This window comes from Ornithorhynchus anatinus, chromosome 6 (assembly GCF_004115215.2).
Source record: "Ornithorhynchus anatinus isolate Pmale09 chromosome 6, mOrnAna1.pri.v4, whole genome shotgun sequence".
NCBI lineage: Eukaryota > Metazoa > Chordata > Mammalia > Monotremata > Ornithorhynchidae > Ornithorhynchus > Ornithorhynchus anatinus.
In genome coordinates, this window is record NC_041733.1 from 45,693,650 (window position 1) to 45,716,294 (window position 22,645).

Below are 22,645 nucleotides of genomic sequence, written 5' to 3' on the forward strand. Positions count from 1 at the left end.
GGGAATAGTCCCTGCCCCACATGGGGCTCACGGTCTCAATCCCCATTTTACAGGTGGCGTAACTGAGGCCCAGAGAAGTGAAGGCCCACCGTCACACAGCTGACAAGTGGTGGAGCAGGGATTAGAACCCATGACCTTCTGACTCCCCAGTCTGTGCTCCATCTACTGCGCCACGCTGCTTCCCTGATCCTCTCCCTTTTTTTCTTTATCTTTTTAATGCACTTACTACGTACCAGGCTCTGCACTAAGCACTGAGGTTGATACGAGGTAATCGGCTTAGACGGGACTGGGCCCATCCGGGTGGAAGACTCGAAGGGCCTTTGCGGATACGGGCTTGGTCCTACCGGTGGTTCCTAGCCTCCTCCCCCCAAGGCAAGAAGGTGGGCATCCCCAGGGTACCAGTGGCAAGGAAGCCGCCCACCCATTAACGCCGTCCCCGTCCCACATGGAGCACAGGGTCTCAATTCCCGTTTTACAGATGAGGGAACTGCCGCACAGCATAGCCAGAATTAGAACCCGGGTCCTCTGGCTCGTAGGCCCGGGCTCTTTCAGGTAGGCCACGCCGCCTCTCCCCTCCCGCGACCCCCCGCGTCCCCAGCTGACCACTTAATGGCAGCCATCAGAGGATCCTGTCTCCACAGGAGCCTGGGGTCCGCTCCCCGTTTGAGCCCTGATTCCTCACCCCGGGACCTACGCAGCTGAGGAGCCACCGGGTGACTCGGGGATTCCGTACTTTGCGACCGTCCAGTACAGTGTACTGCCGCAAGTGGGGGCCCAATAAATGCAGCTGGCCTACCTTCTTGCAGAGAACCATCTGGTGGTCGAAGAGAAAGAAGACCCGCTGCTGGTTCCTTCCGTAGGGCTGGAAGATCCAGGACATCTCCCCAGTGTAGATGAGCTCCGAGCTCCGGTCCAGGATGTCGTCTCCCTGCCGGAAGGGGCACGGAGCAAAGGAGGATCAGCAGCGCGGCCAACAGGCGGGGCCCTCCGGAAGTCATCCCGTCCAGTCCCCTGCCGCAGGCCCAGACAACCCCATAATCAGCAGGGGACTCGTCTGTTGTACCCGCTCAAGCGCTTGGTAGAGCGCCCTGCGCGAAGGAACCACTCAATAGATACCAGTGATGATGCGCCACCAGCCCACCCAGACAGGAAGGAGGCTTCTCCCGGGAAGTCCAGGTGCCGTTCTGGGCACCGAGGGATCAGGGAAGAGGCAGCCACCGACCCTGCCCTCCGGGGGCTGACACTCCGCGGCGAGGAGAGAACGCTCCAGCGGCACAGATCCCGCCTCACTTGGACATTTTATCCCAAGGAGAGAGCACGCGAGCTAACGGCCACTGCCTCACGTCGGGGAAGCCGCGCGGCGGAATGGGTAGAGCCCGGGCCCGGGAGTCGGAAGGTCATGGGCTCTGATCCCGGCTCCATCGCTTGCCTGCTGTGTGACCTTTGTACATAGCGAGCACTTCATGACTACAGCCGATTGATTGAGTGAACTTCTCTGGGCTTCAGTCTCCTCGTCTGTAAAACGGGGATTCAGTACTTGCTCACGCCCCCCCCTTCGATTATAAGCCCTGTGAGGGACGGGGACTGCGTCTGGGCGCACAGAAAGCCCCGATTAAATGCCGCAGTTATTTATTACAATTAGGTTTCAGTGGATTTCCCGCCAGGGCCCCCAGTCCTGGGCCCAGCCCTCCCCCAGCTTCCTAGGGAGGGGAAATCCTTTGTAGGCCATGCCCCCCTGAAGCAGGCCTGTTCTCTCAGGTTCCTATCCCTTTGGATTTTCAAGCCAAGGAGCACGGAAGCGGGGAGCCGCAGTGCTTCCCGGGGGTTGGGGGAGCGGGAACGGGCTGAGAAGCCGTCCTACCAGCACCCCGGCTTGCTGCACACCCTCAGCCGTGGCTCCTTTAAGGAGCCCCCACGAGCAGATGGGCTGCAGCGGGCCCTTCTCCTTCCCAGATGAGTAAGGCAGCAGAAAATCATCAATTCCCTCCATCGCCCCTCCACCCTGCAATGCTTTCTCTCCCCCACAAGCATTAGGACCTCCTTCTTGCAGTGAGAAAATTCTCCACCACCTGCCACCCGGGAAGACAGACTCCCACCCCAGCCCCCTCCCAGCGGAATCCGCATCCAAGGCAGGTTAGGCCCCGGCCGGCAAGGCGGATCGTGGGTTGGGCCGGGAGGCCGGTAGCTTAGCCCGGAGGCCCTGGGCTAGGCTGGGGGGGGGGGGGGGGCGGCCCATGAGTTTGGGGTACACGTAGAGGGTCCCCTCACCAGAAAGGCTCACTCTGTGCACAGGGTGGCCTTAAGGCAAGATGCAGAACAGGGTACGGATCTCCTGGGGTTCCCAAGGGGAACAGGGGAAGAAGTAGAGCGACTCTATGGAAAGAGCAGGGGCCTGGGAATCTGAGCTCCCTGATCCTAATTTCGATTCCATCCCTCGCTTGCTGTGTGCCCTTGGCCAAGCTACCTCACTTCTCTGGGCCTCAGTTTCCGCATCTGTAAAACAGGGATTCAATTCAGAGATCGCCGGCTGAGTGATAGGAGCAGGTCGGTCTGGCCATCTTGGGAGAGCGTCTCTCTGCGAGGCGGCCCTTGGCAGGGCTCATTTTCTGGTTCCATGGAGGAGCCCAGAGGGTCCCTCACAGGCCCCACTTCTAAGTCTCACACGGTCTCACGTGACCGACTGCCAGCCCCAGCCTTGTTAACTGCTCCCGGCCTCCCCCTCCGAGCCGCCCAACCCCACTCAGCAGACTGACGCCATGCCAAGCGCCAGTTGGGAGAGGGACCTGCCTTCCCCCGGGCCCTCCCTCAGGCCGAGCCCCTGGCCTGCTCGCCACGGGCCCCGTTTCGGCAAGAGGGCCCCTCCTCGGTGGAGCATTTTTCTCTTGAGCTTCATTAAGCACTTACTATGTCCCGAGCACTGGGCCGAGTATTGGGGTCAACACTAGACCAACCGTTTCCAGTCTTCCAGGGGGCTCACAGTCTAAAGGGGAGGGAGAACGGGTATCGAAGCCCCGTTTCTCAGATAAGGAAACTGAAGTCCAGAGAAGTGAAGTGCCTTGTCCTAGGTGACCCAGCGGGCCGAGCCGGGATTAGAACCCAGGTTCCCAGACCTGCACTCTCTCCGCTAGTCACACTGCTTCTCTAAAAGCGACTACTCTGGCCCCTTTCCTCTGCCCGGAGGCGTGAGTCACAGCCGCCGAGGGGTCAGCCCTGTCTCCGGCTGCCCCTCCTCCCAGCGCCCCCGAGAATAATACTAAGCCCCCTCCCCAGTGTCCCCTCACAGGGGTCCCCTGAAGCCATTTATGTCCAGGGGCTGGGAGATGGCCAATTCCACTGATTTGTGGGCCCAGGTTGGGGAGGAAGCGCTGGTCCAAAAACGGCACCGGGTTGGTACCTCTGCGCGGAGCTGGGTTAGGACAACAGCAGCCGACAAGATGCTCGGGCTCTGCCGCCGAGACCAGGAGGCAATTTTGGTTCGGACAAATCTAGCAGCCTCCGGCCTGGAGAATCTGCCCCACTGCTGCCTTCCCCCTCTCCTGCCACAGCCCGGCTCACGGCCTTTGCCTTCCCAAGCTTCCCTCCGGCAGCTCCTCCCACCCTACCTGTCCTCGCTCCTATCAGTCGGGGGTCTTTGAGCACTTCCCGCGGGGAAAACATTGTACGAAGCCCCTGGTTAGATTCAGTGCTATGGAGTTGGGGCACAGAGGCGAGGTGGGGTGAGAGGCATTAAAAGAGATTACGGCACTAGGGGAAATAGAGTATAAGGGTAAAGACCGCCGCGGGGCACTTCACGTGGCCTAGAAGATAGAGCACGGGCCTAGGAGTCAGAAGGACCTGGGTTCTAATCCCGACTCTGCCATGAATCTGCTGTCTGACCTTATACAAGTCATTTCACTTCCTCTGTGCCTCAGTTACCTCACCTGCAAAATGAGGATTAAGACTGTGAGCCTTATGTAGGACATGGACTTTGTCCAACCTGATTAGCTTGTATCTACCCCAGCACTCAACGTACTTAGTGCCTGGCATATAATAAGCGCTTAACGAATACCGATTTTTTTAAAAAAAACAGTCCCCACACCTTGCTTTGTTAATACATTAACAGGTATTTCACCAATCTACTCACTTTGACTCGCTTTCTCCTCTCCCTCTGTTGACTCCTTGCTCATCCATTCCCTCCTTCCTGGAACTCCCTCCCATTTCACATAATAATAATAATAATAATACTAATAATAGTATTTCTTAAGCACTTACTATGTGCCAGGCACTCTACTAAGCCCAGATAACACCACCTTGGTTTGCTATAGCACTTTTATTACCAAAATTCTCTAACATTAGTTAGTTCATTTCAACCTCACAACAACCCTTGGGACGTAGGGAGATAAGGCAGGTCTTATTATCCCCATTTTACAGATGGGGAAACTGAGATACAGAGAAGCGACCCGCCCACAGTCACACAGCAGCCTAACGGCATAGCTCGGCCTCAAACCCGGACCCTCCGGCTCTTAGACCGGCACCCTGCCGCTTCACCACCTATGACGGACCGCTGCTCTCCCCATCTTCAAAGCCCTTCGGAAATCACACCTCCGCCAGGAAGCCTTCCCTAATTTCTCATCTCCCCACCCAATTTCTACTCGGAATGTGTCACTTAACCCTAAGCACCGAGGTACTCGCCCACCCGCACAGCACTTACGTCCCTATCTTTTTATCCTCTGTCGCTTCCCCAACTTGCAATTTCTTTTAATATCTGTCTCTTCTTCGAGATTGTAAATCGCTTGAGGGTAGAGAGACCCTCTACTGTACCTGACCTAGTACAGTGTTTTGTGCCGGGCAAGTGCTCAAAAAATATGACTGACTGGCTTTCCTTCTTTAGGGAAGAGGAGGGGGAAGACAATCTCTTTCCTCCTTGTTCCATGGCCCTAAATAAAAAAAGCCCACTCAAATCGTATTTCCTCCAAGAAGTCTTCCCTGACAAAGGCTTCATTTGCTTCTTAGCTCTCTCCTCTGGGTCCCCTCTGCACTTGCCCCTTAAGCATTTAATAATAATAATGATGATGTTGGTATCTGTTAAGCGCTTACTATGTGCGGAGCACTGTTCTAAGCGCCGGGGTAGATACAGGGTCATCAGGTTGTCCCACATGAGGCTCACAGTCTTCATCCCCATTGTACAGATGAGGGAATTGAGGCACCAAGAAGGTAAGTGACTTGCCCACAGTCACACAGATGACAAGGGGTGGAGCCGGGATTAGAACCCACACCCTCTGACTCCCAAGTCTGTGCTCTTTCCACTGAGCCAAGCATTTGATATTCACCCCCCTCCTAAGCCCCTATGTCCTTATGTCCCTATGTCCATACTCTGCCATTTCCCCATCTGTAATTTATATTAATATCTGCCTCCCCCTCTAGTCTGTAATAATAATAATAAGAAGAAGAAGTGTGGTATTTATTAAGCACTTACTCTCTGCCAAGCACTGTTCTAAACACTGGTGTTGAGAAAAGATAATCAGGTCCCACATGGAGCTCACAGTCCAGGTAGGAAGGAGAACAGGTATTTCCCATTTTGAAGATGAGGAAACTGAGGCCAGGAGAAGGTAAGTGACTTGCCCAGAATCACACGGCAGGTGTAAGCTCCTTGAGGGCAGGGATCATGCCTACCAATTCCGTGGGACGGCCCTCTCCCAAACGCTTAGTACACCGTGAGTGTGGCAAATACAAATGATTGATCTATTGAAGAGCAGGACAAGGAAGAGAAGCAGGAGGAGGAGGGAGGAGCAGGAAGACGAAGAAGGACAGGAGGAGGAGCAGAAGAAGAAGAGAGGGAAGAGGAGGAAGAGAAGCAGGAGGAGGAGAGGAGGCAGATGAAGGAAGAGAAATAGGAGAAGGAGGAGGAGGAAGAGAAGAATGAGAAGATTCTGGTGGTTTGAGCAGCCCACATTCGAGCCTCATTTGCACCATCGTGTGGGAGTCAGGCAGAATCAGTTCCCCGTCCCCACACCTACCCTCTGGGTTTGGGGTCCTGCCCAAGACACAGAATCTTCAGGCTAGAAGAAAGGGACGCCTCCGACAGGTCACGTGATGTGGGGCCTTCCAGGCCACGCCCGCCCCCCCCAGCCCCTCACCTCCCAGTCCAGGACCGAGGCCTGCCACTGCGCGATCTTGTCGATATTCTCCAGACGCCGTTTCCGCTCGTTGATCTGCTGGGTCACGTTCCTCATGACGGCCAGGGCGGCGGCCACGTACCGGTAGTCGCTGTGGGGACATGAGCGGGGAGGTTCGAGGGGTGACCGCGGGCAGACCCTGTGGTCTCCACCCGGGCCCCTGGCACCTCCCCTGCTGGGCCTCCATCTCCCCCTTGGCTTCCTGGACTCGAAATTCCCTCCGGGGGGAGAGGGAGACGGTCAGAGCCCCGCCATCCCGGCGACGAAGCCCGCTCGTGGAATGGCGACCCGCGACAGCTTCCCTGCTGCCGGCTGTCAATCTCCTGATCCGCCGCTGGTGGTGGGGATTAAACAAAGCCACGGGGGAGGCAAAATGGAGATGACTTTTTGGGGCACCTCCCCCCGTGGCCCGCTGCCTACCCATTACCGTAACGGCTCGGGTAAAAGCCGCTGGCCGCCGACCCCCGCCGCTTCCACTGGACCACCTGGGTCCTCGGTTCCCTGCCCCCCTCGGCTGCGACGGAACGGGGCCCCGCCGTCACGTCCAGGGTCACGCCCGGGACCCGCCCCGTTCTCTCGCTCCGCTCGTCAGTTTCCTTTGAATCTCCACATTCCCCCATCACATCACTCGTCCCCTCCCCACGTCCAACGCGACCGAAGCGGTGGCCCTCTCTGCTCACCGACACGTCGCCATCTTCGTACCCGCAAGAACCAGACCCTTCTGCTTCCTCGGATGGTACTTATAATAATAATAACCGTGGCATTGGTTAAGTGCTTACTACGTGCCAAGTATTATGCTAAGCAGTGGGGGTAGATACGAGAAAATCAGTTGGACTTGGTCCCCTATCTGTTCCACATGAAGTTCATCATACTCTTGGGGGAGGGAGAACAGGTACTTTAATTTTACAGATGAGGAAACTGAGGAAATCGATAGACTTCAAGGTTACCCAGGAGGCCAGAGGCAGAGCCGGGAACAGAACCCAGGTCCCTTGACTCCCGACTCCCTGACTCCAAAATGATTTATTTGGATCTATCCCAGCACTCGAAAGAGTGCTTTTTTTATAAATGGCATTTAAGTGCTTACTATGTGCCAGTCACTGTGCTAAACATTGGGGTAGCTACAAGATAAACGGATTGGAAGCAGTCCATGTCCCACTCGGGGCTCACAGTCTAAATTCCCGTTTTATATATTAGGTGACCGAGGCGCGGAGAAGTTAAATGACTTGCCCACAGACACACCGCGCATAAGCGGCCGAGCTGGGATTATAACCCACGTCCTTTCGACTCCCGGGCCTGGACACTAGGCGACCCTGCTTCCCACGTAGTAATTGCTTACTAAATACTATTTTAAAAAACCCAAAACAAAACAAAATACTACTTATCCCCTTTCGGTCCCAAAACATCCCTGGGAGTCAGGGTGTTTTGTAAATGTGGACGCAAAGGCCCAGAGAGGTTGAGGGATCCCCTCGAGGTCACACAGCAGATCAGGCCTGTCCTTCAGTCTGTCTGCGCCATACGCGGAGCACCGCCTCTTCCGCGTGGCACCTAAGGGACGGATCCAGTTCCTTTGCTTCCTCCATTCCTATCGTGCCCCGGGAGCTTCAGCCCCTCTTGGCTTCCAGCCTCATTTGATGCCCAAGCCATTGGCTCATCACTTCCCTCTCATTCCCACCCCCGTCTCAGCCTCTTCCTGACGGATGCCCCCTCCCCACCCGCGCACACATACTGGGAATTTTCCTGCCAGTGACAGGCTGCCCTGCGAGAATCCCTGGACCACGGGGAAGCTTTAATAATAATAATAATAATAATGTTGGTATTCGGTAAGCGCTTACTATGTGCAGAGCACCGTTCTAAGCGCTGGGGGAGACAAAGGGTAATCAGGTTGTCCCAAGTGAGGCTCACAGTCTTAATCCCCATTTTCCGGATAGGTCACCGAGGCACAGAGAAGTTAAGTGACTGGCCCAAGGTCACACAGCTGATAAGTGGCAGAGCCGGGAATCAAACCCATGACCTCTGACTCCCAAGCCCGGGCTCTTTCCACTGAGTCACGCTGTTTACCCGAGCTGGATGGGAAGGGATGGGATGGGGAGGAAAGGCTGACCGTTCCCCAGTCAGAGAGGCTTCATCGGATCAACCGGTGCAGCCCAGCCCTGGGCCTAGGAGGAGTCCAAGCAGCCGACTCGGGACACATCGGTGCCTGTTGCCCATTTGGAATCCCCAGGGCCGGGGACTCATCTTCCTCGAACGGCTCGCCCGGCCGCCTCCGGGGAGGCGTCCCTCCCGGCCCCAGCCAAGCAGCAACCGGATGAGGGTCCGAATCCCCGCCCTGCCGTTGGCCTGCTGCGTGACCTTGGACAAGTCACTACCCTTTTCGGCCCTCAGCTACCTCATCTACAGAAAGGGGTTCAAACACCTGTTCTCCCCCAACCCAATTTGGATTGTGAGCCTCACGAGGGACCTCCAAACTGATTATCTGGTGTCTGCCCTAGGCTCAGTACACAGTAATCCCGCCACAAATATTATTATTATTACTAGTAGGACGGAGTGGAGGATGGTGCTACTGGGGTGGCTATGGGGGGAGAGTCCCCCTGATAGCCGGGGGCTTGGGCCGGCGAGCCTCCTTGAGGGGGTGGGGCGGGGGTGGTTGCCCCAGTGACTTGGCCTGCCCTGTTCCGGAATGAACACCTCCTTCCCCTTTCCCTCATCCCGCTCGGTCTCCGTCTGGGACTCCGACGACCCGGACCCGGACCGTTCTTGAGAGGAGGGCCACGACCCCCCCGGGGAGGAGAGACCCCGGCCCCGAGCAAACCTAGCCAGATAAGGGGAGGCAGGAATGGCGAGTGGGTGAGACCCTCCCCGACACGGTACCTGTGATCCTGCGCCGTGTACTTCAGGAGCTCGGCCAGCTGCAGGGGGTATTTGCAGATCTTCTGCACGGGGGTCAGGAGGAAGCCGTCGATGGCGATGTCGATCATCTGCTGCAGGAGGCGGCAGGCCTCGAAAAAGTGCTGGTAGCGGCCTTCCTTCATCAGCTTGGACAGCTCCATGCATGCGTCTAGGTGGTTGTTACAGTACTCGGAGTAGATCCAGAACCCATCTTGCTGTGGGGGGTGGCGGGGGGGCCCGAGACGGGCCGCGAAGGGTCAGCTGGGGACCGCGGCCCAGGCCCGCTCCCGCCCCACGCCGTCGGGGGTCCCGTCCCGGTCCCTCGTCCCCCAACTTCCCGAGCGGCCAATCGATCGGTGGCACTCGGAGCACTCACTGTGGGCAGAGCCCAGCACTGTGCCTAGATGGAGCGGGCAGGGGAGGCGGAGAGATCCTAGCAGGAACCCAGCAGGGAAGCTCTCCATGAACGGCCCCCTGAGATCGAGACCCGCCAGGCAGGCGAGGCCCACGGGCGGTGGAACGGATCACTCTCGCCCTCCCCCGGGGAAGCCAGCTCCGGGGGTCCCAGGCTGTCGTACCGGGCAGCCTGTCCGATGGGGCTGCCCCTGGGGACTCGCTGCAGCCTCCAGTGCCAACCCCGTGCTGCCCGGGAAAAGCAGCTCGGCCGGTGGGCCGGTTAGGCCAGGCTGTTCATCCTCCAGTGGGAGCGGGGGGCAGCCGGGAATATCCTGGGCACCAAAGGAGGCTGGCGGGGTTGCCCCGTAACGTTGGCTCCCCCGACACGCCCTCCCTCCTCCCCAGTGGCATCTGGTGGTGGGCCTGATGGGAAAAGCTGGCTCGGGCCCCAGCATCTCGTCCCTTCTCGCCTAAACCACCCACTGCCTCACCTCCTTGGCACCGGCCCCTTCTGTCTCCCAGGTTCCACGGCCGGAGGTCCCGCCTCCCTCCAACCCCCCACGAAGCCATACGTCTCCAGCTGCCCTCTCCGCGGCGGGACTGTCTGATGTCCCAGGCTGGGGGGAGATCCGATAAAAACCGGGCTCCCTGCCCATTGGTTCGTCACCGCTGGCTCTCCGGAACCCACTCTGTACGCACGCAGGCTCCCAGGTAAGGGCGGATTAGCCCCGGATCCGATTCATCTCCCACCGGGTTTGGAGCCGCCAGCTCCGAGTACAACCCCGGAATGGGGATCTGACTCGCAAGGGGTGCCTGGCTACGTCTCCGCCACATCTCCGCGGGGTAAGTGATAAAGGGGGAGTGAGGCTGGACTGGCTGGGATCCCTGTTCCTGAGGGATGGGGAATCAATCAATGGCATTTATTGAACACTTACTGTGCACAGCACTGTTCTACGTGCTTGGGATCGTATAATGAATGCAACGGAGCTGATAAACACGTACCCTGCCCACGACGACTTTACAGTCTAGAGGAACCAGGGCTGATAAAAGAGACTTCCGCTATGCAGTTCCACGAGAGGAGGAGGAAGGTCGGAGGGAAGGGAGAGGGAGTCTAAGACACCATTTTGTTCACGTCTCCCCGCTCCTCCAGTAGCTGCCCATCTCTCTCCGCGTAAAGCAGAGACTCCTGGCGGACCCTCAATCAGCTCTCCCCGCTACTGAACCTCACCGCTCTCCCACTACAGCCCAGTCCACCCTCTTCACTCCTCTAACGCCAACCTAGTCACCATGCCTCACTCTCACCTTCCAAAGACCCCTTGCTCACATCCTCCCTCTTGCCTGGAACTCCCCGTCCTTTCAGATCCGGCAGACCACCGGTCTGCCCATCTTCGAAGTCCTTCTGAAATCGCACCTCCTCCAGGAATCCTCCCCTGCTTAACCTCTCATCTCCCCGTCCTGTTTGCACCATCCCACTTCACCATTGCTGGGCCACCTGAGCACTTGAGGACTCACATGTCCCACCCTTTGAAGGTTGTTGCTTCCCTCTCCCTGTAATTTATTTTAGTGTCCGTCTCCCCAGCTAGATTGTAAGCACCTTAAGAGCAGAGATGGCGCCTATCTACTCTACTGTACACTCCAAAGTGTTTAGGACACTGCTCTACGCCCAGTAAGTCCTCAATAAATACCACTGGTTGACTGATTGATTGGGTCAGAGGGATTTCTCTCAGGTCTCCCCCAGCTGCTGATGCACCCTCTCTCTCTCCCTACCTAAGCCCACCCGAAAAAGCCCTAGATCTCGCCAGTCCCTGTCCTCAGTGGTACCTGGATGATTCAGATGGGGAAACTGAGGCCCCGCACTCCCAGTGCCCGGCTCTGACCCACCGCGCCCCTGGGTGAGGGCGCATGGAACGGCAGGGGCAGCCGGAGAGCAGGGGTTGAGGTGGGCCCGCGGCTCCGCCCAGCGTCCCCTCCCCACCGCCCCGGGAAAGACTCACGTGCTCCAGGAAGCAGGGTCCGATCTCGCTCAGGTGGGGGTCCTCGTTGTTGTACTGCTTCTCCAGGTCCCGCACAAAACCCATCTGAAACCTGTAAATGTCTTCGATGTTCCCGAAAATCACCTTCAGCTGCTCGTCGCTGAACATGTCCCTCCTCTTCCGACACTGCTTCAGGTATCCCTGCGGAAGAGCGGGGGAAGGCAGCGTCACACCGGGCCGCCACTGCTCCCTGCAGCCGGTTCGACCCTCAGCCGCCCCGGGCCCAGCCGGGGACCGCGACCTTTCCGGACCCAGCCGGGAACCGCGACCTTTCCGGGCCCAGCCGGGAACCAGGGCCTCCCCGGGAGCGGCGAGGAACCACAGCCGCTCGGAGTTCGGCCAGGAACCGTGACCTCTCTGGGTGCAGTCGGGAACCACGTACTCCCCGGAAGCAGCCGGGAACCACGGCCTCTCCTGATTCAGCTGGGAACCGTGACCTCCCCGGAGGCGGGCAGAAACCATGGCCTCTCTGGGGGCGGCTGGGAGCCACGACCTCCGCTCCGCATCGCTCAAGGTGCTGCCGACTGGCCGCAGGGACACAGACGTAACAGGACCCACGTAACGGCCACAGATTTCGCAGCCAACGTCCTGTCACGCCGAGGCTTCCCACACACTCCCAAGAGACAGAACCCCCTACAAGAGTCTCGTTGCCCATCAATCCTGGCTCGGGACCGAGCCAGCAGCGAATGAGCCACACAACGTGGAGAAGGAAAAGGCCCGACCCTTCGGGAAACCAGAAGAGCAGATCAGACCATGGCGAGGCAGGGCAAAGAGGAGCAGATGCTTGCCTTCTCTGACCTGTAAAGAGTCCAGGGCAGGGACCCTCCCGATACTGGGGTGGAAAAGCTCAAAAACAACCTTTTTTCTGGCATTTGCTAAGTGCTTACTATGTCTCCGGCACCTTAATGAGAGCTGGGATAGATACGAGTTAATCGGGTTGGACCAAGTCCCTCTCGCACAATAGGGCTCACAGTCTTATCCCCCATTTAAAAAGATGAGGTAACTAAGGTACAGAGGAAGTGAAATGACTTGCCCAGGGTCACCCGGCAGACAAATGGCAGAGCCAGGATTAGAACTCAAGCGCTTCTGACTCCCAGCCCTGTGCTCTATCCACCAGACAACGCTCCTCTGTCTCCAGGGAACGCCTTCAGAGGAACAGACGGAAAACCGACGGAGGAAAATGTGATCTCAATAAGACCCTGACTGGAGGTGGGGATTGTACGGATCGGCAATTCGGTCAGGAGAGGCCACGATCCTACAGCCCCTCGGATTCCCAACAGCGTTTCCCTTCGTTAGTTTTGTGGCCGAAGGTATTTAGGCAAGGCCTTAATGAGGATTTCATGTCTTTAGCAAGGGTGAGACTATGGGAGAGAGGAAGATGAGTACAGGAGCACGCACAAATATACAGAGGGAACAAACCATGGGGAGGGACAGAGGGAGAAGACAGGAGCCTCAACCAGTCTGACGGGGAGACGGCGCAGGCCGGTGGGGACAGCTAAGGGGAGGGGGAGAGGCGGGGATTTTCCTTCCATTAATAATACTGTTGGTATATGTTAAGCGCTTACTATGTGCAGAGCACCGTTCGAAGCGCTGGGGGAGATACAGGGTAATCAAGTTGCCCCACGTGAGGCTCACAGTTAATCCCCATTTGACAGATGAGGTCACTGAGGCCCAGAGAAGTGAAGTGACTTGCCCACAGTCACCCAGCTGACAAGTGGCAGTGCCGGAATTCGAGCCCATGACCTCTGACTCCCAAGCCCGGGCACTTTCCACTGAGCCAGGCTGCTGCTGCCCGGTCTGATCCTGGGTCTGATCCCTTGCAGACGCGGCCTGGCTTAGCGGAAAGAGCCCGGGCTTGGGAGTCAGAGGATGTGGGTTCTAATCCCGGCTCTGCCACTTGTCGGCCGGGTGAGCTGGGGCAAGTCGCTTCGCTTCTCTGGGCCTCAGTTACCGCATCTGTAAAACGGGGATGAAGACCGTGAGTCCCCCGTGGGACAACCTGATTACCTTGTATTTACCCCAGCGCTTCGACCAGTGCTCGGCCCTTAGTAAGCGCTTAACAGATACCCCAAGCGTTATCGTCATCCACGGCAGCCCCCCCTCCCTCCTGCATGCTTAGAAGCAGGGAACAGCCCTGTAGAGGTCCTCTGGACTCGGCGACGTAAAGTGCTCGACGCAGCTGACCCGGCCAGGCTTCCTCTGACCGAAACACTTTTCACTGTAGTTCCGTAGACGGATCCGGGGGCTGAGGTTGGGGAGCAGGGGGGCGTGAAGAGTGCCGTGACTGAGAGCCGAAAGAGGAAGAGCCGGGGGGACGCCCACCTATGTCTCTTACTTGTGCAAGGACGTGGAGGGTGGGGAGGTTGAGTTTCTCCTGCTTTCGCTCTGTGTGCTCTGCACGCAGTAAGCGCTCAATAAATACCACCGACTGACTGATTGATTCTCACTGGCTTCCCTGACTCCAGACCGTCACCCCGCCGGTCTGACCGAAACCAAAGGCAGGGTGCACATTTCACTCCGAGACTTCGAGCGGTTGCCTGGCCGTCTCCGCATCAAGCAGAAACTCCCGATCATCAAGCTTTAAGGAATCAATCTCCCTCGCTCCTCTCCCACTGCAACCCGGCCCACGCACTTCGCTCCTCTAATGCCATCCTACCCGCTGGACGTCACTCTCGTCTCTTTCACCGGCCACCCCGGCTCATGCCCCGCCTCCTGCCTAGAACTCCTTCCCCCTCCCCATCTGATGGGCCATAGCTCTCTCCTCCCTCAAAACCCCCGAAAATCACATCACGCCATCATAATCACCCTCGGCAATCCTATTTATCGAACGACTGCTGCATTCAGAACGCCGTACTGAGTGCTTGGGAGAGCACAACACAACAGAGCCGGTGGTCGCATTCCCGGCCCGCAACAAGCTTACAGTCTAGAGGGCAAGACAGACATTAACAAAAATACCTAATTTATAATGTATAATTTATAGAAGAGTTCACTGGGGAAGCAGTGTGGCTCAGTGGAAAGAGCCCGGGCTTGGGAGTCAGAGGTCATGGGTTCAAATCCCAGCTCTGCCACTTGGCAGCTGTGTGACTGTGGGCAAGTCACTTCACTTCTCCGTTTTCCAGATGAGGGAACGGAAGCCCAGAGATGAAGATTGTGAGCCTCAAGTGGGACAATCCGATGACCCTGTATCTACCCCAGCATTTAGAACAGTGCTCTGCGCATAGTAAGTGCTTAACAAATCCCAACATAATCATTATTATTATTTTAAGTGCTGTGGGGCTGAGGGTGGGGGGAAATATCAAATGTCCAGTCTTCCGTAGGAAGCCTCCTCTAACCTCTCAACTCTCCACTCTATTCTCCCTCCCTCCTGGGTCAGCTGTGGCATAGCGGAGAGAGGATGGACCTGGGAGTCAGAAGGTCACGGGTTCTAATCCTCACTCCACCATGTGCTTGCTGTGTGACCTTGGGCAAGTCACTTCCCTTTTACCTCATCTGTAAAATGGGGATTGAGACTGTGAATCTTTCGTGGGACGGGGACTCTGTCCAACCCTTGTCACTTCTAAACAGCTCAGTGCTTCGTTCAGTACCTGGCACATAGTAAGAGTTTAACAAATACCGTAATTATTATTATTCGCTAGGCACTTGGGTCTGTACCCCCGAAGCACTTTGGTAACCATCCCCACGGCACTTACGACCACATCCTTGTTCTCCGTGGTTTCCCCTTTTGGAAATGTATTTCAGCGTCAGTCTCGCCTTGTCATTCATTCATTCATTCATTCATTCAATAGTATTTACTGCGCGCTTACTATGTGCAGAGCACTGTACTAAGCGCTTGGAATGGACAAATCGATAACAGATAGAGACAGTCCCTGCCCTTTGATGGGCTTACGGACTGATCGGGGGAGACGGACAGACAAGAACAATAGCAATAAATAGAATCAAGATGATTCTTGACTCTAAGTTCCCAGAGAGCAGGAAACTTGCCGACCAACTCTACTGTACTCTCCCAAGCATTTAGTACAGTGCTCTGCACATAGTAAGTGCACAATAAATACCCTCGATTGATTGATTTCTATGTTTAGAGTTAATTAGCAACTCTGCTTTCCCAGGCCGCATCTTGCTGGGACCCAAAAGGCCTCCCCGCTCAGCAGCTGAGTCGGACCTGTCGGCTCACAGGCCCCACTGGGCCCACCATCCGCCCCCGACCCCACAACTCAGGGCCCGACACAGACCTGCCCCAAGATCCCCAGATCTGTTGCAGAGGAATGACTGCTTTATTTTGGCCACGTTTAGAGATACAGGATGGGGAAGGAAAGGGAAGACAAGTAAGACCCTGAGGAGCAGCAAGAGGCCGAGGAGAAGGAGGAGAAGGAAGAGGAAAAAGAGGAAAGGGGGGAGGAGAAGGCGGAGGAGGCACAGGGGAGTCTCGAGGTGCAAAAAGTGGAGGAGGGAGTGGAGGAAGAGAGGGGGAGGAGAAACAGGAGGAATAAAAGAAGAGGTTGTTAGGGGAGCCAATTTTGGCTGAAAGCCACGTGAATCATCCCTGCCGTTGCCGGGGTAACTGGCAGACGGCAACAGCGACATCACTCCTCCTCCGGCAGACACCTGGGTAGGCATTACTCTCCCGGTCCCCAACCTGATACCCAACGGGAAATGGTCTGCTGGACCTGGGTCTGGTCCAGACCCGTGACCTTCCAGGACCCTCGGGGCTTGGTACTGCAGGGCTGCTGGAGCCCCAGAATCAGTCCCCCGCCTGGAGGTGCGCTCTAGCCACCGCCCCAGAGTGGAGGCTCCGAAAACCCACAGATTGTCGAGGGGCTCGGACCGTGCCAGACCCCTGGCCCCGGTTGGTGGAGAAACCCCGGCTCGGAACCGATGGGCTTCTCCCTTCACCCAAACTCCCCGGGCTTCCCCGTCGAACGTCACAAGTGCACCGAGAGACGTATTTCCCGGGTGCAGTGGCATCTGCTTTTCCCCACTTCTGCAGATTTACATAACCACGGCCCGTCTTCACCCCTCGGAAGCTTATCGGTGCCCCGTACCAGACTTGCAGATAAGCACAAGCCCGAGCCCGCCGGCAGAAAGGCGGTAGGTAAGCCTGCTGATAGAAATACGACACGACATCGGTACGGGACCAGACCCGGAGGATTACGGGAATGGTTCCAGAGGTCCGGTGCCTATCTTCATCCATCAGTCAGTGGTATTTATTGGGCTCACGGCGGGTACAGAGCATCAGTACTTACCGAGCGCCTACCGTTGTGCTAAGGGCTCGCCTTATGCCGTCAGGCCGTTTCCGACCCACGGCGACACCATGGACACATCTCTCCCAGAATGCCCCACCTCCATCCGCAGTCGCTCTGGTAGCGGGGCCGTAGACGGATTTATTTACCTTAGACTCTACGGTAAATTAGAGGTGCTGGGAAAAAGAATGGATGAGTCTCTCCTTATCTACCATCCCCTTCCTTCCAGGAGCTCAGAGCCCCGAGACGGCGGGGCCTTCTGGGGCCCCACGGCTGCGGGCAGCGGGGGGTCTCTTGTTCCGCCCGGCTGCCCCGGTATCCGAGGTGGTGCTGCCGGTGAGGGGCTGAATGCGCGTTCTGGGGCTGAGGAGGCTGATGGGATGGAGCCTTCCCGCCGAGTATGAGTCAAAACCATCCTGGGGCCCAAGAGCACCAAGAGTCCATGCAGCCCCCGGGGCCGTTTTCAGCCCCGCCTCTGCGTCCTGGGACAGGCCCAGGAATTCCGCCCCGAGAGCGGCCCCCACACACGGCCGGGCGGGCAGTCGCCACTACCCGTTCCACCTTCGTCGCGCATCAGCCCAGCGTGTCCCTCTCACCGACAGGAGCACCAAGGCGCTACAGAAGCAAGACTGGGAATCGGGCTCTTGAGGGCCAGGATGGAACCCCCGCGCCCTCCCTCGGGAGCCTGGGTCTCTCCTCCGCCAGCCCACCGGCCCAGCCCCCCTTAGCGGGGCCGTCTACCAGGGTCCCGGAAGCGGGTGAGGGCCGTCCTGACTGACCGGAGGAAATGGCAGCCCTGGGGGAAGCTGGCAGGCAGTCCCGAGGGAGTGCCCGGGCTTGGTTGCGGGAAGTCGGCTGCCCCTCCCAGCTCTGGGACTCTGGGGCTGCCAGACAACTGCCTGGCAGCGAAGCCAGCAGCCTGGACTGGGCCCCTCAAACTGGCCACAGGCCAGACTGGGGGTTTTAAGGACAGAAGGCCAGTAAGGGGGCCCGCCCTCTGGTCCCACAACAGCCCAGGACGCCGGGCGGACCGATGTGGATCAGACCCCCCCCACCCCAGCCGCTCCAGAGACCCCCCATCCGGTGAGGAGCCCAGTGAGACGAGACCATCTCCCCCAGGGTCTCTGCCCACCCCATCCCCCTCCTGCCCCGCCTGCTCACAGCTGTCCGGAGCTTCCAGACCTCAGGTGGACTGGCAGGGCGCAACCACCTTCAGAGAATGGGACAGGGTCCCTTCGGAGCATGCCTGCCAACTCTAGGGTACTCTCCCAAGTGCCTAGAGCAGTGCATTGCACCGAGTAAGCGTTCAATAAATACCCCCGACGGATGGAACGATCGCATTTGCCCAGGCCTCCACTTGTTGGGGGGGTGGGAGGGGGAGAGTCTGTGCTGAAACAGAAAGACAAAACACCGAACTCCTCTAGCCAGGGGAAGAGGGACCGGGAGGATGGACCCAAGAGAGGAGGATGCATCCTGGGCCCTGGGAGAAGGGTCACCCTGAAGATGGCCACCCACCAGCTTTTTTCCCCTTTGCCGAGAGTGGAAATGAAGCGGAAATAGCCTCAGCTGAAGGACTGAGGAGAGAGAGGAGCGGGTCCTGACGGCAGGCTTTTGGCCCCCAAGGTGGGTGCCAGAGTGAGGCTAGGGTCCCTGCCTCCTTTTTCTCTGTCGTTGTGAATCAGGTTCTCAGGTCTCTAAAGCAAGTCAGGCACGTTCCCGCCTGGAGGCAGGAGGAGGATCGAGTTGACCTTGGGAGGATGTGTCTAGCCAACATCCCAGGTGGGCCTTGTCCTAACTGGAGGAAACGCCGGCCCCCGCTCTAGCCCGCAGCCTCCTCCTCGCATGGTCCGAGGTACAAAAAGCAGACAACGTGGTCAAGTGGATGGATTTTTAGAGAGGAGAAACGCACACAAACACACGCTCGGGACAGGACAGGAGAGCGAGCTCTGACTCACAGCTCAGGACAGCGGTCCCGGCACTGCAGGGGCTCAGTCAATCCTGGTGACGATACCCATCGTGATTAGTGTCCCCTGTGTCCCAACCGGCCACCATGAGCCAGCCAAGGGTCGGAGAAACCCAGGAAGGCAGTGGTCCCCAACAAGGCCCTTCCCGGAATGCCCCAGGGGCTCGGGCAGGGCCGGCTCTGGAAGCCCGGGGACGGGAAGAGCAGACACCGTTAGCAGGCTGGGGAGGCGGCCCGTGGCCCAGGGCGGTGGAGAGGTGGCCGCTGTGGCTGGATTCCGGGACGGGGCGCGGGGCTTTTGCACCGGCCGGGGGTCTGGAGGGGTTGCCGTGGGAACCGGCCAGAGGTCGCCCGTGCCATACGGGCTGGCTTATCTCTCTGCCCGGGGAGGAAGGGTGGCAAAGATACACGGAAAGGGGCGAAGCCACCACCTCCAAGGAGCCCCGAGACTACTCCCTCACGGGGAGATAACCACTCGCAGGTTTTTCTCCTTTTCGCTGGGCAAGGCTCTCTCCAACACGCCCAGAAGGAAGGCATTATCCCTATTCTATAGATGGGGAAACCCGAGGCCCAGAGAGGACAAGTGCCTCCCTCCGGGTCACCCAGCAATCCAGTCTCGATCGGGGAGGGAAGCCCGAGCCGCTCCCCGCGATCTACGCCCTCGGCCCTCTCGGCCCGGGCCGCTTCCCGCCGACTCCCCTGCGTCCCCCGCCGCACCCCCGGCCCGGCTTTCATCCCGGCCAGCCTCCTGCACTCACCTCGCAGATGTCCTTGAGATGCTTGATGTAGTGGCGTTCTGTGCTCATGATCTCATTGATGACATTGGCTCTCATCTGGTCCCGGTTCTGCAGGGTCCGGCCGAGGCACAGGCAGTCTGAGCTGGGGTCCAGGTGCCCGTTCTGGACCTCGCTGGTCCCCTCTTCCACTCCATCTTCTTGGTTCACCCACAGCTGGGGAGTTGGGGGAGGAAGAAGGAGCGGGGAGACAGGGATTCAGGAAGGTCAGTTGACGGGCTGGCCGACGGCGGGGAGGAGCGGAGAGGACGTCCTCCCCCCGACCCCCGAGCGGGGCAGTAAGTTGGCGACCCCCGGGGGCACCCAGACCGGCAGAGAGCATTCGGGAAGCCCTCCACCGCTCTGACCGGGGACGGTTAGACTTGTTCGGAAATACCGGCGTGGCCTACTGGAAAGAGCGTGGATCTGGGAGTCAGAAGTCCTTGGTTCCAATCCTGGCCCTGCCACTTAATAATAATAATGTTGGCATTTGTTAAGCGCTTACTATGTGGAGAGCACTGTTCTAAGCACTGGGGTAGATACAGGGTCATCAGGTTGTCCCACGTGAGGCTCACAATCTTAATCCCCATTTTACAGATGAGGTAACTGAGGCCCAGAGAAGTGAAGTGACTCGCCCACAGTCCCACAGCTGACAAGTGGCAGAGCGGGGATTCGAACCCATGACCTCTGACTCCCAAGCCCGGGCTCTTTCCACTGAGCCATGCTGCCACTTGTCTGCCGTGTGTTCTGGGGCGAACACACTCCCTTCACTTCTCCAAGCCTCAGTTTCCTCATCTGTTAAATAGGGATTTAATACCTGTCTCCCCGCTCCCTAGACTGTGAGCCCCTGGTGGGACAGAGACGGCGGGACAGAGACCGTCTCTTCCCCAGTACTTAGAACAGTGCTTGGCACATAAAAAGCACCTACGAAATGCCATTCAAAGAATAAAGAAACCACCACCACCTCCGAGGAGCCCCGAGACTCAGGGCACGGGGACATAACCACTCACAGCCTTTTCTCCCTTTTGCTGGGCAAGGCTCTCTCCAACATACCGGGAAGGAAAGCATCATCCCTGTTTTACGGATGGGGAAACTTGAGGCCCAGGGAAGGACAAGTGCCTGGCTCCGGGTCATCCGGCAATCCAACATCGATCTGGGGAGGGAAGCGTGAGCTACTCCCCGCCTGAGCCAGGAGGGCTCCGCACTTCTACTTCTGCCTGGCTTGGGGTCGGGAGCGAATCCACACCATGAGTCCCCCCCCCCCCCCCCGCACCCTGTCAGGCAGGGCACAGGAAGGCAGGTTCGCTCCAGCGGCAGGGAGGATTGGGGATAGACTTTTCCCACCCTAAGGGACCTATCGGCACCGGGAGACCCAGAGAAGCAGGTTGAGGATTAGGCCAATCCTACCCTGAGACAGGGAGATGGACGAGATGACCTCTTCAACTCCCAAACTCTCCAGTCCTGCACCCGCCTTCTTCTCTCGGTCCCACCCCTGCTCCAGTGGGAAAGGGCAGGCGAGGGCTACCTTCCAGGTATTTGATCCCTGTCTGCCTTTGCCCAGCCTGAGAGCACCGCCTCCCCGCCAGCAAACGGATGATGATCCAGTGAATCCCGTTCTGCGGTTGTTGACTTGGACTCAGAGATGATGCTGGTGACATTAGGGGAAAGAGCCTGGGCCTGGGAGATCTGGGTTCTAGGCCCTGGAACTGCCGTTTGCCTCTGAGTGGCCTTGGCCACCTCGCTTGATTACTCTGCTCCCAGTCACCTCATTTTTTAATGTTAAGCACTCACTATGTGCTAAGGGCCTATGAGAAGCACTGGAGTAGATAGAAGCTAAACAGTCTGCAGCCCACGCCCTGCATTTTTACAGATAATAACAACAATTATGGTGTTTGTTAAGCGCTTACTATGTCTAAGCGGTGGGGTAGAACCAAGGTAATCAGGTCGTCCCACGCGGGGCTCACACTTTTAATCCCCATTTTACAGATGAGGTAACAGACACAGACGTTTCCCCACAGGGTGAGGAGGCATGACGGCATCCAGGGGCAAGGATGGAAGGAGGTGACGGGGGACACAGTGATGACGATGGCGTCGACGACGATGGAGTCTCCCATCAGGAACTATAGACAAGTCGACTGAGAAACTGCTGCGAAGCGACACGGCCCAGGGGAAAGAGCCCAGTCTGAGGAACTGACTCTGCTAATTGCCCACTGTAGGAGCTTGGGCAAATCACTTCACTTGGCCTCAGTTCCCTCACCTGTAAAATGGGGATTCGAAACCCACTCTCCTTCCTACTTAGTGAGTCCCATGTGGGACAGGGACTGTGTCCGACCTGATAAATTGGTATCTCAGAGCTCAGAGCGGCCCCGACGCCGAGAAAGCATTTAACGAATAATGTAGAAAGGGAAAAAAAAACTGTTCAAAGAGGTGAAGAACCATCCAAATGTCAAAGGATTTGTTGTGATTCGTGTTCTCTTCTCCCACCCTTAGCAACGGATGCTGGCTCTCGCCCCGTCCCTTCCCCCGTGGGGCCTGTCAGGGCTGATGGCGATGGACTCTCGGCTGGAGTCATTAGTGCACGTGGGGCAAGTCCGCCCCAGTCTTCCCCGTTCAGTTATGTAAGGAACTGTCCCCAGGCTCCGGTGCTTTGCACCTTTAGCCGACACAACCTCGCCCAGAGCCAGTTTAATGTCTTGTCTGATGGACTGGAAAAGAAGCCCAGGGAATGTGCCTGTCACATCGTGTTTTCCCTTTCTGGCAGCTCGAGAGAGTGGCACTGGGGAACTGAAGTTTATAGCTTTTCTCTCTTCCCCCCTTCTGTCTCCTCTTTCCCTCGCTTTCTTTCCTTCTCTCCCTTTATCTTGCTCTTCTCTCTCCTTAACTCTCTCCTCTCTTCTTTCTTCCCTTCTCTCCCCCTTCCTCTTTTCTACCTTCTTCTCTCCCCAATCTTTCCCTCTCTTCTCCTCTCCCCTTTCCTCTCATCAACTCCTTTCCTCCCTTTGATTTTCTCTCTTCTCATTCTTGACGCTCTTTTCCTCTCTCCTGTCCTTCTCTCTTCTTTCCCAACTCTTCTCTCTTCCCTTCCTCCTCTCTCCTCTTTCCCTTTCTTTCCTCCATTCTCTCCCATCTCTCGGTCTCCTTTCCCTTCTGCCCCCCTTCCTCTTCTTACTCTTGCTCCTCCCAACCAGACTATACAAGTCTT

At 57.6% G+C, this 22,645-nt stretch overlaps 1 protein-coding gene across 6 annotated transcripts in view; it reads right to left on the reverse strand.

Moving 5' to 3' along the window:
- The window catches only part of ARHGEF9 (Cdc42 guanine nucleotide exchange factor 9), a 129,554-nt gene that overhangs the window by 7,418 nt on the left and 99,491 nt on the right, over positions 1-22,645 (reverse strand). For all 6 annotated transcript variants that reach the window (XM_029067536.2, XM_029067537.2, XM_029067538.2 and 3 more), the window contains 5 exons: positions 19,429-19,620; positions 11,432-11,611; positions 9,024-9,256; positions 6,117-6,246; positions 797-928 (listed from right to left, as the gene is read on the reverse strand). In XM_029067536.2, coding sequence (XP_028923369.1) covers positions 797-928; positions 6,117-6,246; positions 9,024-9,256; positions 11,432-11,611; positions 19,429-19,620 — 867 coding nt within the window. The remainder of the gene's footprint in view (positions 1-796; positions 929-6,116; positions 6,247-9,023; positions 9,257-11,431; positions 11,612-19,428; positions 19,621-22,645) is intronic.